We start from the raw sequence: 17,691 nt of genomic DNA, 5'->3' as shown, positions 1-17,691 counted from the left end.
TGCCGCCCTCATTTCCATAGGTCATTGTCATGGGTCCTGGCCGGTGCCAGTATATTTACTTTTGATTCATTTCCTGGGGAAAATAAGCCTGTGGGCTGAGGAGATACACGAGAGTTCCAAGTGTGTTACGTACTATACCCAATGATATGACCATTCACTAATTTTCGATGAACGATTGCTAGGAAGAACAATCTCGTTGAACCTACTTCAGTCATAATCTTCCGTCACGCAGGGTTTCGGATGCGCGAACCATCTTCCGAGCTTACAAAAGTGCCATCAATAGGACACCTTTGGATGGATTTCCTCGGAGCTTGGTGGACGAAAAAATAACGTCTACCTTCTATTATTCATCCTTGCCCTCGTGGGGGCACCGTGGCATCATGCCCTCAATTTACCGGACGTATGTTCACATATTTTAATTTCGCCGAGGACAAGCTACCCGCAAGATTTCTACGAAATGCCCAGTCTGTACAGATGATTTTAAAAATGGTGTAAATGTTTAGACTCTTTGACTTCTCCCCCTAACCCTAATGTAATAAACGCTTGCCTTACTTGCAGAGTATTCCTATGGGCCTCTTGTTTAATTGTTGTAATGAATAATTATCTACAGCTGTGACTAAGAATTTTCTTACGTGTTCTACGTAATTGACCAACTAATTATTTCGTTCGCTTTGTAATATTACGCAAGTGCAGATTATTAACGCCCATGGATAACTAGCTCCTAGCCGTCCATACCTAGTGCTCGCGCTTCCTGGGCACTACCTATAACATCAGTTCTTTGTGTATTTCCATAGAGACATTATTTCCTGTAATACAATCATTAACCATGGGATTAAACGGTCTATCAAAAGAGGGTATTTCACGAATGTTCGCATAATTCAATACCTCAGCTTAATGTTCCTTGGCGTATTGACTTTTCGTTTCAGTTAACCTTATTTGGCGCAAGGTAAAGGCTCTACTTTCTGGAAGGTCTATTCCTTGCGTGTGGGATAAAATAGGCGAGATAAGCTTAGTAAAACACGAAATCTCTAGTTTCGTAGCTGTGAAGCTGTAACTTTGTAGGAAGTGAGCGAACACCCCTCGACTGACAACTTGGACGATCCATACGTAGCCTCCCGTAACTTCTCCGAGGCTACCTTATCGCCTCAAGGGTGTAATTGGGTTCTTCTCGGCTCATTACATGACTATCCTTTGCAACATAGTCTCGGTATTTAAGCACATTTAATGGCATATAAAATAAATAAAAAACTAGATACATAGTCAGGCAGCATGTCGAAAACCGATAGGATTGATCTGTGAGTTGATGTGAATCAGCCATTTTAAGGCCGAAAAGGAATGACGTGGCTAAGCTTGGCCTAAAACCAGGCACCCCGTTGCCCAACCCCTGACTCGTGTGCGGCTAGTTTTCCACTCCAAAAGATGGGTAGGACCAGTAGGAGAATCATGGTGTCCGCCTAGCGTCCATTAGCTCTGGGAAACCAAGCATGCTGTACGATTCTCATATCTACAAACATACTGCCTGGTTTCTTAGTTCAATTGTTCACCCCCAAGTCAATGTGGCTACTCTGACTGAGCTGGAGGGGCTTTCTTAGCAAGCAGATTTAGAGGCATACAAAGGGGCGCAGGAGATCAACACATTCCACAAAATTGATCAAACATGTGACCCGTTAAAGTTAGTCAGGATCCTTCGTAGACCTCGGAACTGCAGTAGCTGGTAAATAGTTGATAGACGCTGCTGTTTCCAGACTGTACCTGATGAATTGTCGCCGATCTTTTGATATACACCGACATTTCGATATTCTTCAAACCTTCATAACTCTGCCAATATGACTTTACTTGAGGCGACACTATGAGATCGGAAGCTTGAAACCAGGGAGAATTATAAATTATACAGTACAAGAATTGTCTATAAGTATGGTAGAAACAGGTCTACACTATCTCGACGTTCCCGTAGTGTACAACATACACGAGCAGAGCAATATTATAATCAACGAATCTTCAACGAGCAGGCCAAACTTATTAAGAAATGGGTTAATGATCCAGGTGCAAATACATAAACAGTTCAGCCTCCTCCCGACTACCACAGAATTGATACCCTGTGCAATACAATATCAATCTGAAGGGCACTGGGCATTGCAACACCAGTTCCTGTCTGGCCCCTCTGAAACGACAGTTTTTGTAACAGCATAGCCAATTTGATTTTTGGCCTGTAGCTTAAATGGTGGTCCCAACTCCTCATACTCTTTCTCCACAAAATTTTCTTGGTTGATTACCTGCTGCTTTATAAAAGATCAATCTCGCGTAGCCCTGGTTTATCATTTTTGATCAAATTGCATATGTACCTACCATACAGCAAGATAATATCAGTTAGTATTTCGGAATTAGGAATATGGAAGAGCGCAAATGGTACACAGACCCCTGGACCAACTATATCAGTGAAACATTATATTTAGGTATATAATAATACAAGCTAGGGCTGTTGTCAGTGCTGGATGAGAGTCTAGGAACTCTGCATCAGAAGCTAGCATTGAAGTGTTGAAGCTTGCTGTGGTTGACACTCTTGCTGTGCTTCCCATTGGTTTGGAAGAACTAGTTGGTATTTGGGGCAGGCCATATACGCTGGTACCCTGATTGTGCGAACTCGAGGTAGCGAGTGGAGCTTTGTGATATGTACTGGTACTGCAGCAAGACAAGTTATCTTTTATTTTACTTGAATGCGTGGGCATGTAGCCAGACCTGTGGGAAGTTTTGGTAATTGCGGTATTATTAACGGGATAAGGAGCTCCACTAAATGTAGGCTTTCTGAAAATCCCGGAAGGAATCCTTGAGCTATTGTTTCTTGGGAGAGCCGGTGTTGGTGTGATCACTGTGATTGGTAAAGTTTGACCTGGCAGGCGATGTGTTCTCACTATGCTTCTAGACTGAATACTTCTTTGGGATGTATATGGGACGATATAATGAAAATCAACGTCGCCGTGATTGACAATGAGACACCCACCCAGACAAACGAAAATGGAGTAAATTACTACCCTTATCAGCATTGTAGGGCTATTGTATGATCACTGAATGTGTAAACTATTATGTATCGATTGCAGTTTCATTCAAAGGCTGCTGTATGCAATGGGTATGCTTTTTACTCTAAACTGCTCATCTGCATACCACTCTCGATGTTGATACAGAGCTTTTATACACATTCCTCATTACCCCCCATTTATCTGGACCGTCCTTGTCCTCCCCTCCTCTTTGGACACCATCCAGAAGTCAGTTTTACGCCGACATGCCAAAGTGTATACTAGGCCTAGTAAACGGTGAGGAATGCTCTGCAAATAGAGCCCCGGTGACGGTTGTTACCTTTCTTTTCTCGGGCCCTCAACAAAGAAGGGCCACTAAGCACAGTGAGCTATATGAATGCTTGGCATCTTGTTCAAATAGAGCGCCAGGAGGTGATAATCAACCTCCAGGTCCTACGTAATACTGGCATTAAAAAATGGATCTTGCGGCTTTAAATGAGACCGTCAACGACGCTGCCGGAAAAGCCCAGAAGAACGAAGGTCTTTCTGCTCAGTCATTCTTAATCTCTTTGGCTGTTTCTGGAAGCATCTTCATACCTGTCGTGTATATCTTCACCTTTCTAAAAGATATAAATCATAAGCTTTTGTAAGTAGGCACGTTCGATTGATAATATAAGATATTAACAAAGCCGCAGCCAACCACAATGCTTGGCGGATCCCGATCTCTTGCCCTTGCCCAAGGGCAGAACTGTTTGGGTTAAACAATTATGGGAATTCATGAAGGATGATACGGAACTCACCGCTAGACTTTCATTGGACTGTCGCTTCTTCCTGCGGCTGCTACGAGTCGCCGTGAAGCTCTTCATGCCAATAGCTGTTATTATCCTTCCCATACTGCTTCCGGTGAATTACACTGCTGATAGCATAAAGGTCGGGGGTCTTGATAGATTCAGCATATCAAACATCCAAAAAGAACAACACATAAGATGGTGGATCACAGCCTTTGCTGCAACCTTGGCAAATATTCATATATGGCGTCTTTTGCTTGTGGAATTTAGATTGGTTGTGAAGACAAGACAGAACTACTTTCACGAGTGGTTCTTAGCTCAAAAAGTGGCTACAATAGTGGTTACCAACATCCCACCGGGAATGTGGAATGACGAGTCTTTGAGACAGATCTATTCGGCTTTTAATGGAGGACCGGTGGATGTAATCCTACCACAACAAGATGTCTGCGATAACAAGGAACTCAAACTGAGTACCCTTCTCAGAGACCGTGACACAATGATGCGAATACGTCCCCAGATATCTAGGACAAGCATTGTTCCCTCAAGCATTAGACTCATGGCTTATTTCCGGAACAAAGGGCTTCTTGAATGCAGAATTCGCAATCTGCAAAGAGACATTGAAAGAACTAAGAGTATTGCGTTATTCCACTTCTCAGACCTGTTCACGGCCCATCTGCTGCTACAAGCAAGGACATCTTCGATACCACTAGAACTAGAAGCACATAAAACTGACGTTGAAACCCTGGATCCTGCCTTCTACTATAGTAAGTTTTCGAAGACTCTGCGAAGTGTTAGTATCCTCGTGACCCTAAATGTTTTGGCCGTACTTTGGGCTATTCCAATATCCTTGACAGGCCTTTTGTCACAGCTTGTTTACCTGGATTCGATTAACTCGCATTTACATAACCTATCAGACGATCAACTAGGTGCCATTCAGGGGCTGGCTCCTCAAATGGCAGCATCCATTCTTATGTACTGTTTCCCGGTCGTTCTTCAGTTTCTGATGAAATACTACATTGCATTTGAGCGCCCAACTCTCGAGGTCTTGCTACAAAGACATTACTTTCTTTTTCTTTACACTCAGCTTTTTATTGTAGTTTCAATATCTTCTGGCGTCACAACTATGATCCCGGAGATTGCCAATGATGTTCAATCGGTACCGGCATTATTGGCCAAGAATTTGCCCAAGTCGGGCAATTACTTTTATTCCTACTTCTTATTGCAAACTGTTACACAAACCGTTTTAGTATTATTGCGACTACCTGATAGCCTTTGGATGTGTTTAAGACGAGGTGGGGAAGAGCATACCTTAAAAGAGGTACGATGGAGCCTACTTTATCCCGTTTTCACAAATCTTATCTGTATAGGTACGTGTTAAATCTGTCACAGGCTGATGCTCCCACTGACACAAGAACATCTAGGTATTATCTTTTCTATAATATCACCCCTTATAGCACTTATCGGGACTATAGTGTTCGGAATTTTGCTGATAACACATACCTATCAATCGATATATATACTCGGAACAAAGGAGGACACCGCAGGCTTATTATACTGGGAAGCACTGAATCAACTTTTTGTCGGTGTATACACCATGGACCTCTTCCTCATAGGTCTTTTTATTTTACAGAATGTTTTAGGACCTATGATTGTTGCCATTATCCTACTTGCCGGGTCTGCCCTAGTACAGAATTATGTTCGGACAAAACTGCATCCCCTTATCAAGTTTGTGTCTGCGAGCAGAAATGAATTCGGTAGTTAGTAATTTGTGTTTTAAGGAATAGTATATTACAGAAGTATCTTTTATATCCGGTCATCTATCACGGCTGCTGCTTTGGTTCTTTATATGTATACGTATGATAACAGGGTGAATCTTAGGATCGAGTTTGTCTTCAAGGAATGCCGTGCATTTCAGATTATCCGACTATCAAACCGTTTCTCAGCTGATAATATGGTATCGTATCCCAGCGTTACCGCCTAAACCTCTTTTCTTTCTTCCACAACCATGGTTTCTAAGAGACAGTGGTGCATGTACCAAAGGTCTGCTATTTATTAAGAAGTCTACAGGAGCGGCTAATATAGAACTGGGCATTTCTATGGATGATATAAAAGCCACATATGGAGGAAGGGGCCATCTGGATAAAGAATGGGGCTTAGGTAACCCCATTGAGAAGGACTCTTTTAAGGCAGTGACTGGTTTCGCGGAAGGTTCTGGCACTTTCCGAGCATTATACTATGCCTACATATATAAAAACTGTATAATTAGTGTCAGTATACGTGAAGCTTATATAAATAGAGGGTAGGACAGTCAATCTATATTCCGTCCCGGCTGTATACACTCGCTTGACCTATTTCACAATCCTATAGTGCACTTAACATCCAAAGCCCAAACTTTTAAGTTTACTATAGCCAACCGAATGTGACATCAGAGCCCGCCAAGATTTACCTTATTTGGTCCCCGTCCATATCAATCTTGAAGGGGCTATCACCGAATTAACTGAGACAATCAGGCTATCAATCTATCATGTGACTTTAACAGTATAAATACAGCTTTTGTGCTCGGCTTCCACAACTGTCTCTTACCATTCTTAAAATCTAAGCTATCTCTCGCTCGATTGTTCCGGCTTCAATCACCATGGTAAGTGAATTGTTCGCCACACGTATGATTATGGTCATCTTTAAAACTAAATGCTCTTAGGATGTTACAGCTTCATTGCAGCACGTGTCCAGGATCCTGTGTCACAGGGCCTCAGAAAATAAAATGACTTATTTTGTTGCGGGTGTCGCCTCTGCGAGCGAGGATGGAGTCAGGGAGGCCCGACTAGAATCGTGTCGCAAACGGGACATACCGAAGCGAGAGGAACTCTGCTCTTCTGGAATGACCTGGACTATCTGTGGTCTATTTGTCAAGATTGGGTCAAAAGGCTCTCGTCTACCAGTTGCTGACCTTCTACGCACAGTGCGAAAAAGGACTATGTTTGATCTCCTTATTTGCTTTTGGATTGATGAGGAGTCAATTATACAGTTCTCTCCTGACCTACATAGCACTTACTCCACAAGTCCTGGTACGTAATTCAGATAATTAACGAAAGTTAATACTAATATCTCTGGCTCAAGATACGTGTGATTATAAAACTATTCCTCGGCGTGTATATGCGGGTATGACGGTTGTCCGCACCAGGAGAAAAGGATTGCCGGAAGGATGGTCGCAGCCTCGCCGCTCTAAAAGAATCAAAGCACTGCTGAAGGAGCGCGAATCATCAGGTGGAACTTCTAAGAGCAACTAGAAGAACAGACAACGTGTTACATAAATCAATCACTATACTTAGTGGAGCACCATACATATGGCTTGTAAAGTTTTTGCACTGAAGGAAAGTAAACTATATTCTATATATAGGGATTCTACTTTGAGCCTTCCGAGGCTTAAGATAAGCTATATGAGCAATCTAATTGGGTTAACATGCATTTTCAATTGGTTTATACTCTGATTAGGTTCTATTTACTTTCACCCTATTTTTCTCTGAAAGAAGCGAGTGATTTAGACAAGCGGTTATAAGGAAGATTGGCTTGGATGCGCCTGTGGCATAAGTAAAGCAATTGTAAATATCCTTCGGTGTCGGTAAGCTTTTTCGAGGACAATTTTGTCGACTCATACGATCATTGAAACCCGCTTTCTAATTGACATTTACTTGAGAAATTTTGCAAGAAATCAATGCTAGTCGGACACTGCATATAATCGCTTTTTAATGTTGTATTTCTACATTTACATATCTATAAAAAACACGGAATCAGCCGAGGGTCTCTGGAAGACATGGTTTAAAATCTCTCTGCCTTGGGCAATACCATTATTTTGATCGTGTGGGCCTACGACCTTTACTAAGTGGACTCTCATGTAACCATTCTATAGCGCAATCATCTTCACTATTGAGTATATAACGACTATTCTCTAGGTCACTGTCCAGATCTAGATAGATTTTGGTTCCTTCCCACATAATTCCGGTCGGTCAAATTGTGGCGACGAGAACCTTACCAAGCATCAACCCTCCCTAATCGCCTTAAACAAAAACACCAGGCTATATAGTTTACTATCACTCTAAAGCGTTCAACAAAACAAAAGCTCGACAGAAAGCCAAAAAATGAATTAAAAATAAAAGTAAAAGTAAAGATCACGACTAAATACCAGCACAGACCATCAAACTTCCAGCCATATCAATAGGCTTTTGCCGCTCGGTCTATATATGACAAACTGCTCGGATCTAGATATACTATTAAGGTACTTAATTGGGCTGGTGCTTTAAATTGAGTGCCTTTAGTAAGGTTCCCAATGAGGCGGTTCATCTAAGCTCCTGACAGCGGGACAATGTCCAACTTGCTGGTGAAGTGTAACAAGGACCACTATACAGGCTAGACAGTCTGTCAACTAGTTAAGATGTGAGAGAGGAAAACCGTTTATTATTGACTTAATTGTAAAAGGAGTGCTAGTAGACTATTTTTATCTCTTTTTTCCTTGTTTGATGCCATTTTTGAATGGCTTAGAGGGCTCACATATTTGATGGAGTTCCGGCATCACAAAAAGACCCCATATCCCAGATAACCTTTCACCGGGCCAGATCAGATAATGAGATGGGCAGCAGTGAGTGTGAACTCGAGGTGTTTAGAGTCTGGGAGAAGTGTATAGCCCACGGGCCAACTCTATCTGTGAGAAGGATTAGGGATGTTCTTTTCCTGTACCCCACTCTCCTCTTCTCTTTTATTTCTTTCTTTTACGTGTTTCCTTCTTCTCTCTTTTTTTTTTGGTCCTTTATTAATCTTCGGGGCTATGTTTGGAAATAGCCTATTATTCGTTTAATTATCTCTTTCCAACTTTCTCTAGGCAATCCATACCTATAAATATGGGTATCTCCGGCAAGAACATCTTCCCAAGTACAACAAATACATTCCAAAAACTTTAATCCAAGGGACCCCCTACTAGTGCTACTAAACAAGCAATGGATGCTTCATTGATAATATCTTTATCAGCAGATTATAAAAATGTTACTATTCACTTAGGACCTTGTCCAAACACTGGGGCACTGTCCTCTGAAGAAGGGAAGGTTAACAACGACATAAAGCTTAATCTCAAAATTTATGGGGTTCCCAGCATGGATATCAAAGCTTTAGTACCGGGTTTCCCAAGACATCCAATGTATTTTGGATGACTTACTCAAAACATTTATCCGTCTTAAGAGATCTCCGTCGGTTGACACATCCATCACAATCGCTAGAAGCTTTGGAAAAAGATACAGTGCCGCCCAAAATCGTCCTCCACCTCATATACACATAGAGCTGTTTCCAAACCCGAAATGCGAGAATATACTAGTTCTTATGTGGTTACCTCCATATTGACACTCGGCTTTGACCTCGAATGGTATGGCATAGCAAATAACACTGATACTTAGTCATTGAAAGCTGTATCATATAGATTTTACTTTGAAGAGGCTTTATTATTACAAAAGGATGCGCTTTAAACAGGGTTTCAAGTATACCTTACAAGGGCTCAAGCCGGCATTTGTTCTACTTTACTTAATTGCCTATTGAGCAGTATTTTTGGGTTGTACAGAGTTATGCTTGGTGTAAGTTGTTGACCGCGAGTTCCCGTTCTGGCCTAACGCCTACGCGCACCTTTGTTAGATAGTTACGTAGCTAAGATATTACAAGTAGAATAATCAACAATTTCAATCTCTTTGACAGTTTCTCTTAAGTTGATTAATTTAGCTTCAGACTACTGAATCGCTTCAATGTATTGAAAAGCACGAAAGTACAGTTTTGAATCACTACACTGCTACCCAATACAGGATAGGTTAAGGCGGGATTAGCAGTTTCATTTGAGTCCCTATCTCAAGTGTCTCGCCCATTCTGAGGTTTTGAAAGGGTTACTGAATAAATGATTTTTGTCAGAGTCCTGGCAATGGGGCCACAATATAATTTTCATGTACTTGCTGGTGAAGGATACATCGCCAGAAACTATGCTGGCAGGATGATCCAGCTGCTAAGTCATCTTATATGGTTGAAATTGCCGTCAACACAAGCACTCATAATCAAGAGCTATACATTAGCCCACCGGCATATAATACTAGTCTCCAATGGTCTTATAGTAACTATAACATGCAGTCTGCTCGATACAGGGTCGTTATAGAGAGGTAGACAGACGTTTAATAAACTTACGAATCTAGACGCAAAATGGAGGAAGATATGATTAGTACGTAGGAAGATAATTCAAAAGCTTATTGTTGATTGCACTTCTTTGTGGAAATCCCTGCACTATTAAATGGCTATGTGCAGTACTGCACAGTATAAATGCGCGTACATAAAAACATGTACATATTATCCGCCTCTTATAATATCCATTACTTGGCGGAAGATGTTCTCATCTACCCAACCATTGATCCAAATTTGCGTCACTGGACCATCTTTCCCACTTATTTCTCTCTCATCAAGTACCGATATGTCTCCATAAATACCTACTCCATCCTTGGGATAAGTGAGCATTGAGCAGAAGTTGACCAGATACAGTATGGAGGCGCACTCATACATACCACTTGGCTACTTGTGCTGTCATCAGACGATGTTTCCATAGTATCGCTAGGAGAATAGCTCTTTTCATAATGCTCAGTAGGTAAATCGTCTTCCGTATCTATAAAGAGCCTGTCTGAATTTGTTTCGGTGTACTCTGACTCAGACTCTGTGTCCGTGAACTGGATATCCAAACTATCCTCCATATCATCCTCAATGCTTTTCAAAGGTGTGTTCGGGTCCCATTCAAGACTTTGTGCCATATCGAGTTTAACTGGTTTGAGCAGTGCTGGCGATAATAGGATAAGACATGACATTGGAGGCAGTGGATTAATATCTTTATATAATTACGCACCAAGTCATACTAGCCGTGATATTTTCCATTCATCCTGAGTTCTTCTATACCTTTCTCCTCAATTTCAAGAACCTATCATATTTGGAGGGGTTAGGGCCTGGAAACATCCCAGTTTGGCTTCCTCCAGCAAATCTTGAGGTCATCAACCGTCTTCGGCATTTATTAAAGTGATCTTATATGACGGGTATAGAGTAAAGCCAGATGGGTTAACAAGGTTTAACTCACTATTAAACACTCTACCAACGGAAACACTATATGTTAGGGCAAGGTGAGGGGTGTGGAGTTCAGCAAGAGTTGGGCCCTTTTCAAAACTGCTACTCTTATTTTGTATCAGGCATCTGCTGGGAAGATACATTACTGCTAAAATATCTATCTAAAATATATGCTGCTCTAAATGAGAATGTCCTTGTCTTCTTGATGTTGTGCTATTATAGTGCATCTTCCATTAATGCCAACCATAGATTAAACACTCTCTATATTTTATAAAACATGAAATGGAAGCTGATGAGACACAAGAACGCTAATCATTATGTAAACTCAAATACTAGGACTATCTAGTCTTGTGTGTTTGGTCAACAGGTGTATGATATACAAATTTCACTTTTACTTTCCTATCTGTCACTCCCCATCCAGAACGTAAAGATCTTCAATTTCCGTCTTTCTAAAAAATAGCGATAATGGACGCAGTAGCTAGAGAAACCGACTCTGGGACTACCCCAACTAATAAAATAAATGTTTCTAATATATACATGTAAGTGGCAGTTGTATTATTGAACCATGAACGGGAAAATTGGGGCTGTCTCTCCCTGTTTAGTAAGATATAAAGACTAATCATATACATCACTATCCATCCATGTCAAAGGTTGCTGTACCTTCAAACTGATATGAGGGCCTCTCTTAGCAGGGAAATCTGTACGTCCGTTGTCAAATGCCACACTACCTACAGAAAGCTCCTGAGTAAAGCTTCAAGCTTCTCACCCAGATTGCTCGTTCGGAGAACCTCCCCAAGCAGCTAGAATTACCACCAGTGGAGCATCTTAAAAGTACCACCAACCACAGTTGATATTGATACAATTGGTAGTTTTAATACGATTTCAAGTGGCACAGGATCATCAAACACCATTGGCCGAGAGAAGGCTGACGGCAACCTGGCAACTGCTATTAGTGCGATATTTCATGGCATTTGACTACAGAAACTCTTGAAAACATCTTCAGCACTACAAGAGAACCAATTAGTGCTTTTCCAACTTCTGGAGAAATTATGGCCCTGTTGGCATCCGCCCGTACCCCAATGAAAACTGCCAGCTCTCAAGGCACGACCCCGGTCATTCCAATTAATTCAACTACATTGAAAGGGAACTTCCATTCAAGTACTACTGCTGGGCCAACTCCATTTCTATCTAGTCAGCAAGTACGGAGTACTTCATTTCCAGATGGGACCTTTATCTCAGATATCGAAAATTCCTGGAAAACATACACAAGGCTGCTTCCACGTGATACTTCAGGTAGCCAACTGTCTACTTCTGTCGGTACTCAAAACAGATATTCTTCTTGGATAGAAGAGGACCTACGAAATTCTCAGACAATAGACTCAGGCTCTGGTGAACAGATTACTATCGCAGGAGATACGCACTTCGAGATCATTACATTCACTGGGATGAGCTCGGCTTCACGCCCCGAGCATATCAACCATTGTTCCGTTCAGCATCAAGAAACAGAAGTCAACCATGATAATGATTTCTTACTTGAAGTCTTTCCTGACACTGAATCGACTCACTCAGTTATGTCCGATTCGGTCTTGACGAATCCAGTTTACGCACATTCAACTCAGCACGGATGTGTTTCTGACTTAGCATCTACGGATAAATTATCTCATCCTGATGATAATAGGCCGTTTATGCCTTCAGCATCGATTAGACCCAGCGAGAACTTTCAAGATACCACCGTCACCACAGGTAACTCTATCGTGGGACCGTCGTCTGGTATATCAGACTCCTTGTCCAATACAACTACCTCCCATGGCGTAAAGAAAAGGAGCATCTTAATTTCTGTTGGCGTTGTCTCAGTAGCTGTTTGTTTTTTTGTCCTTATATTTGAATGGAGTCGGCGTAGGAACAAACGCAGAGGTGTCATCTGGATTGGATTTTCACCGGAACCAAACTGCGATGCGCAGGACCCAAGCAAATCATATTTCTCCATAGATTGACTTACTTGGATTATTCCATAACCTAATGATCACACTCAATGGATGTATAACGAACCAACCCAAGTTAAAATAGTCAGCTACCGGCGCTATTCTTCAATTGCAAGAGCGTCTGCATTACATTGCCTTGCATACACATCCCCTACATTCACTTGTCGCTAGCCTGGTATATAAAGCAGTCGCGGGGAACATATTAAGCCATGGCCTTACACAGCCGCCTAAAGAAATATGTTTGGGAGCCAGTAGGCCAATTTCCTGGCGAAGTTGCCTCGAAGAAAACAAGCGAAGTTTGGATACATCCTGATGGTTGATATATTATTGTGTCCCTCTCTATTATTCATTATAATAATTAAATTACTCTTTATAATGAGCACACACGTCAATGGGAAAAAGTAAATCAGCAAGAGAGCGGGGAGGGGAAGGAGAAGGAGGAAAAGAGAGAACAAGAGAAACGAGAAAGCTAAGGCGCCCCAAAGTCATGAGAATTCGTGTCTTCCTGCGTCCTTGAACCTGGAGATGGTTGAGTTATGCCGATCATCATATTCGGAGCTTGCCATGAGCTTCTCTCTGCACTTGGAGGCACCCTCTTACAAGCCTTTAAGAGATCCGACTCTACCGCAACCAGACCCAGTTTAGATACAAGGATAAACAGAAATTGCTTGAGCGCGGGTAAGGTAGCTGTGATTATAATCAAGTTGGACTCAACACCACTACTCTCGTAAATTGTCAGAAAATTTCTATGAGGAATGAATGGACGCCGGGTACGTACACTAATAAAGCAACAGGTGCAATCTTGTACGTTAGGTCAGGAGAACTCAGAAGAGGGACTGTAAACCTAAGCCTGATAGCGCTTGCAACAAACGTGCTAGCTGGCTGTGAGCAATAATATATTTATAACTAACAGGAGAGGTGTGGATTTCTTTCATATCACTCACATGCATACCATTACCAGAATGATAAAGGTCTTAATCTTTTGGGACCTTGGGACCTGTAGATCAGAGATGACCGGGATAGGTAACAAGATTAGAAGGAAGTCGGAGATAATGTTCAGCACAGCAACAGCTACTAGGATAGCAGGTCGATTGATACATTGACCTTGCAATGTGACATCCCAGGACTTCGAGATCGGGCGGCAGGCAAATATAAAACAAAAAACCAGAGTTATCGATCCAATGATTACGAAGGCAGTAACTCCGTATAATGCGTGGCGCAACCAGCTTTTCGCAATCATTAAACGGTGAAACAATACTAGATGTGCGATTCTCGCAAGACATATTCCAGTAATGAAAAGACACGCTGCTGTAAGAAAGAGCTATTGGATTTTATTAGCTAGCTCAAGCGAAGTAAAATTAGTATGATACAAGAAGATTACCTTTTCATAAGTGCTGATCGTTTGTACTGAGAGGTATTCAATATGACGCCCTAAACCTGCGTGGTCTAGAGCATCTAATATGTGAACCTTGTATTAGCAAGAATTCATTCACCATGTAGAAGCTTCCGCGTACAAAGGATCACAATTTGCGTACCAACGCAAAATCCCTCGTGCTTTGTTAATACATCCAATTTGGTCAAAGCCTTTCGAGTCTACTCACCCAAGCAATAGTAAGGCACACTATTATATCAACGGCAAGATTAGTAATAATAGGCTAACCACCCTCCCTTGCACGCCTTGATAGGTCTGGAATAATGATATTTTGTGATGCTAGATTATAGAGGAACAACTATATCAATATGAACAAAACAAAGAGGATGTGTGCGACTGTGGGTTTAAGAAATGACGAAAAAAAAAAAAAAAAAAAAACTCACAATCTTCAGCGGTGATCTTCCGGAGAATCTGGTGCCTAGTCAATAACCTTATGGCTAGGCAAGTTGTACTTAAAACCAATCCAATGATGACTGTATAATGAATACCAGATGATGATTGTTGTCTGGTATCGCTCGTTGGCCTTGTGCCTACTACAAACAGGGCAAGATTGCTCCTGACAAGAACTGTCATGCTCAGCTGTAGTATATATAAGTAGTGCTTCGCACAACATTGACAATATCAGAGGTAGCCAGGACAATTTAATTCATCTGTTAGCGTTTCTCCCTTTTAAAGGCAGACATTAAACTAAGGTTCGTAGATTGTGGAGTGTAGGTGGAACAACGATCCTATCCTATTGCATAAGTTGGATTTACAAAAGAAGTACATCTTTTCGAGTTCCATTTTCACACCTTCACATGGCTTCTTTGGCTTGTACTTAATTTTAGTTTTACATGGTAGTATTCAGATCTGATCGGTAACTCTACGTCCTGTCTGGATCTTCAAACTAGAAACGCGAACATGTGGTTGTGCTATGACAGGTGGAGACACTTCAACTGGTACCAACAGCCGGCGTTGAGCTACCGTTGAATATTGATCTCACTCTACTATTACAGTACACATATAGATTCATGCATCACTAGATTTTGCAGCTTGACACGCTCTTGCTGTCGATCTTAATGCTTCAGGCTTCGCAAGCTTGTAAATAATATAAAACATAATGATTTCAGGGTTTATGACAACTTCATCAAAGGAAGATTGAGGTGCTACATACCAAGATACTCCACCCTCACTTCTAGAAGAATTGTAATATTAGAATTTATGGCTTTCAATCTTCGTGTCAGAATTTATCGACACCTGTTTTACAATAATCATTTGTGCAGAGAGGCAGTAGTCTGAGAACTGAGAAAGATTCAAGGTATAAACAAATACAACAACACAGTATGGCTCCTGCGATTGGTTGCAAGAGACAAGTAAACATCCACATTAATTGGATTTTGGAGGGGTACTGCCCTGCCCAGACAATATCGGACAAAGGTTAACATCGATTCAGAGAAGTGGGATCGTATGGACCGAACGTGGGTTGATAACTAGGCAACTATTCATGACATGCATTTGCACTGGTACTCGCCTCATTCAAGGGTTTTTATCCAAGGTTGGTATATTTCAATTTGCAAATCTGCCAGCATGCTGTTCAGGCAGCTATTGGTGACCAAGTACTACTATGTGTATAAGCCATTCAATATTCATGTGCCACTAGCAAGAGGAGACTAATACCATCTCGGTATTACTATGGTCACAATAGGCCGCCATACAGAAAGGCCCGCATCCACCTGAGTTCAGGTGGGCTGCCATCCCTATTAGTTTGTGAGGGTCCTTATGTTCGACCTCCTGCTCAAGGGCGTGTTGGACTCTGATGCTGGTCCACCATTGCCAGCCACTGTGGGAATACTAGCGCCCCACATGGACCCTAACCGAGGTAATCTCACGTGATTATATCCACTGCGCGCGGTTATTAAAGGGCCAGATCCCCCAGGTGTGTCGCTGGTTTGATCCCATGGGTTGTGTCGTCGGCTCGATTCCATTAGGCGTATCACTAGTTGATCCCATTAGGTGTATCGCTGGTTTGATCCCATGGGTTGTGTCGCTGGCTTGATCCTAATAGGCGTGTCGCTAGTTTGATCCCATGGGTTGTGTTGTTGACTCGATCCCATTAGGCGTGTCGCTGGCTCGTTCCCATGAGGTGTGTCGCTGGCTTGACCCCATGGGTTGTGTCGCTGGCTTGATCCCATTAGGCGTGTCGCTGGTTTGATCCCATGGGTTGTGTTGTTGGCTCGATCCCAATAGGCGTGTCGTTGCCTCGGCCCCATGAGGCGTATCCCTGGTTAATCCCATTAGGCGTATCGCTAGCTTGATCCCTCTTCAGCGAAGTGCAGGTACCTCATCGCGGTGCTGAAGTCTAGTACCCCTTTGGGGGGAAGCCAAAACCTGCTCGTTCCCACGTAATTTGCATAATTCTTTGCATTCTAGCTAGCTATAAAATTTTACAAAGTATTCCTCAAATCACAAGTCCAAGCAGTATGTAACTTTGCATAGCCCCAAGACCATCTAGCTTCCGGCGCTTATTGCAGCCGCAAAGTTCTTGCTGGTAGTGCCCGCGACAGAACTGGCTTGTCACGGCGTTGCAGTGACTGCCAGTCTTGCGGGTCTCCTGGTTTTAGTCCTCGCAAACATGGTAGCTACATGTACAGCCTCGCCCGTACCTGCTCTGAATTTAGCATCCTGGCGATCCCGTGAGAGATGTCTTTTGGCTCCCTGCGGACGATGCCCTCAGAGTAATGCCACAGACCCCTTAACGTGAACGTTACCTGCATCTTGGTATTCTGCCAGAAGCAAAAAGGTCGAGTATGTTCAACGGCTTAATGGCTCAACAACTTAACAACTTAACAACTTAGCAGATCAGCAGCTCAACAGTTCAACAGTTCAGCTTGAACATTGAACATTGAACGTTGAACAAGTGTTCACGGACTGCTGAACACTTCCTGACTACTATTGAGGACACAAACTAGCCCGCCCCACTGACAAACTTACGGTCTTGGCGCCCAGCACACTGTTCATGCCGAACGCGCAGTCTTCGTGTTCAACCCTGTGTCCGACAGGGTCACCTCGCGCTTTATCCTCTCCATCTACATCCCAGACAGCACTCGGAGTCGGACATTACAACATACAACAGGCACGTTCAGTCGAGACTGTCGGTCACGCATACGGAAGCACCAACTCCGTCTCGGGCCGGCGACGTCGCTCGCCCGTAAGAGGTGGTCACAAAGGGATACCGACAGGTTCGGAGGGGTCTGTCTTTCGTGACAGACGTTGGAGAGGGCTGGGGGGACCCCTGTTGGGCGCCACTACGACGCTACCGATCTGTGGCACTATCCTTGGCCGTTCTTGTTCCCTAACCGGCCACGACAAGGCCTTGAGCG

General features: G+C 42.7%; 4 protein-coding genes across 4 annotated transcripts; 1 reads left to right on the top strand and 3 right to left on the bottom strand.

Annotated features, from left to right (window-relative positions):
* Positions 1-3,487: 3,487 nt before the first annotated feature.
* BDV37DRAFT_277282 (uncharacterized protein) lies at positions 3,488-6,872 on the top strand (the record flags this gene model as incomplete). Its single annotated transcript, XM_032085728.1, has 4 exons — positions 3,488-3,657; positions 3,707-5,166; positions 5,221-5,556; positions 6,724-6,872. 4 exons carry the CDS (start codon positions 3,488-3,490, stop codon positions 6,870-6,872), a joined length of 2,115 nt encoding a protein of 704 aa, XP_031934276.1.
* A 3,290-nt stretch (positions 6,873-10,162) lies between these two features.
* BDV37DRAFT_289837 (uncharacterized protein) lies at positions 10,163-10,614 on the bottom strand (the record flags this gene model as incomplete). Its single annotated transcript, XM_032088559.1, has 2 exons — positions 10,163-10,309; positions 10,375-10,614. The coding sequence occupies 2 exons, from the start codon at positions 10,612-10,614 to the stop codon at positions 10,163-10,165; spliced, it is 387 nt and encodes a 128-aa protein (XP_031934275.1).
* Positions 10,615-13,635: 3,021 nt separating this feature from the next.
* On the bottom strand, positions 13,636-14,905 carry BDV37DRAFT_277281 (uncharacterized protein; the record flags this gene model as incomplete). Its single annotated transcript, XM_032085727.1, has 5 exons — positions 13,636-13,774; positions 13,845-14,221; positions 14,282-14,368; positions 14,502-14,521; positions 14,716-14,905. The coding sequence occupies 5 exons, from the start codon at positions 14,903-14,905 to the stop codon at positions 13,636-13,638; spliced, it is 813 nt and encodes a 270-aa protein (XP_031934274.1).
* A 248-nt stretch (positions 14,906-15,153) lies between these two features.
* On the bottom strand, positions 15,154-16,334 carry BDV37DRAFT_267053 (uncharacterized protein). Its single transcript, XM_032083977.1, has one exon. The coding sequence runs from the start codon at positions 16,294-16,296 to the stop codon at positions 16,072-16,074; it is 225 nt and encodes a 74-aa protein (XP_031934273.1). The 5' UTR covers positions 16,297-16,334; the 3' UTR covers positions 15,154-16,071.
* Positions 16,335-17,691: the final 1,357 nt, after the last annotated feature.

The sequence above is a fragment of the Aspergillus pseudonomiae genome (assembly GCF_009193645.1).
Source record: "Aspergillus pseudonomiae strain CBS 119388 unplaced genomic scaffold BDV37scaffold_206, whole genome shotgun sequence".
Classification (NCBI taxonomy): domain Eukaryota; kingdom Fungi; phylum Ascomycota; class Eurotiomycetes; order Eurotiales; family Aspergillaceae; genus Aspergillus; species Aspergillus pseudonomiae.
Note: the sequence above shows the minus strand (reverse complement) of the source record. Positions and strands in the feature narration are given on the sequence as shown.

What these genes read in the sequence shown, in the direction of transcription:
- BDV37DRAFT_267053 (XM_032083977.1), bottom strand. Translation starts at nt 16,296, where the DNA reads ATGGAATCGAGCCGACGACACAACCCATGGGATCAAACCAGCGACACA.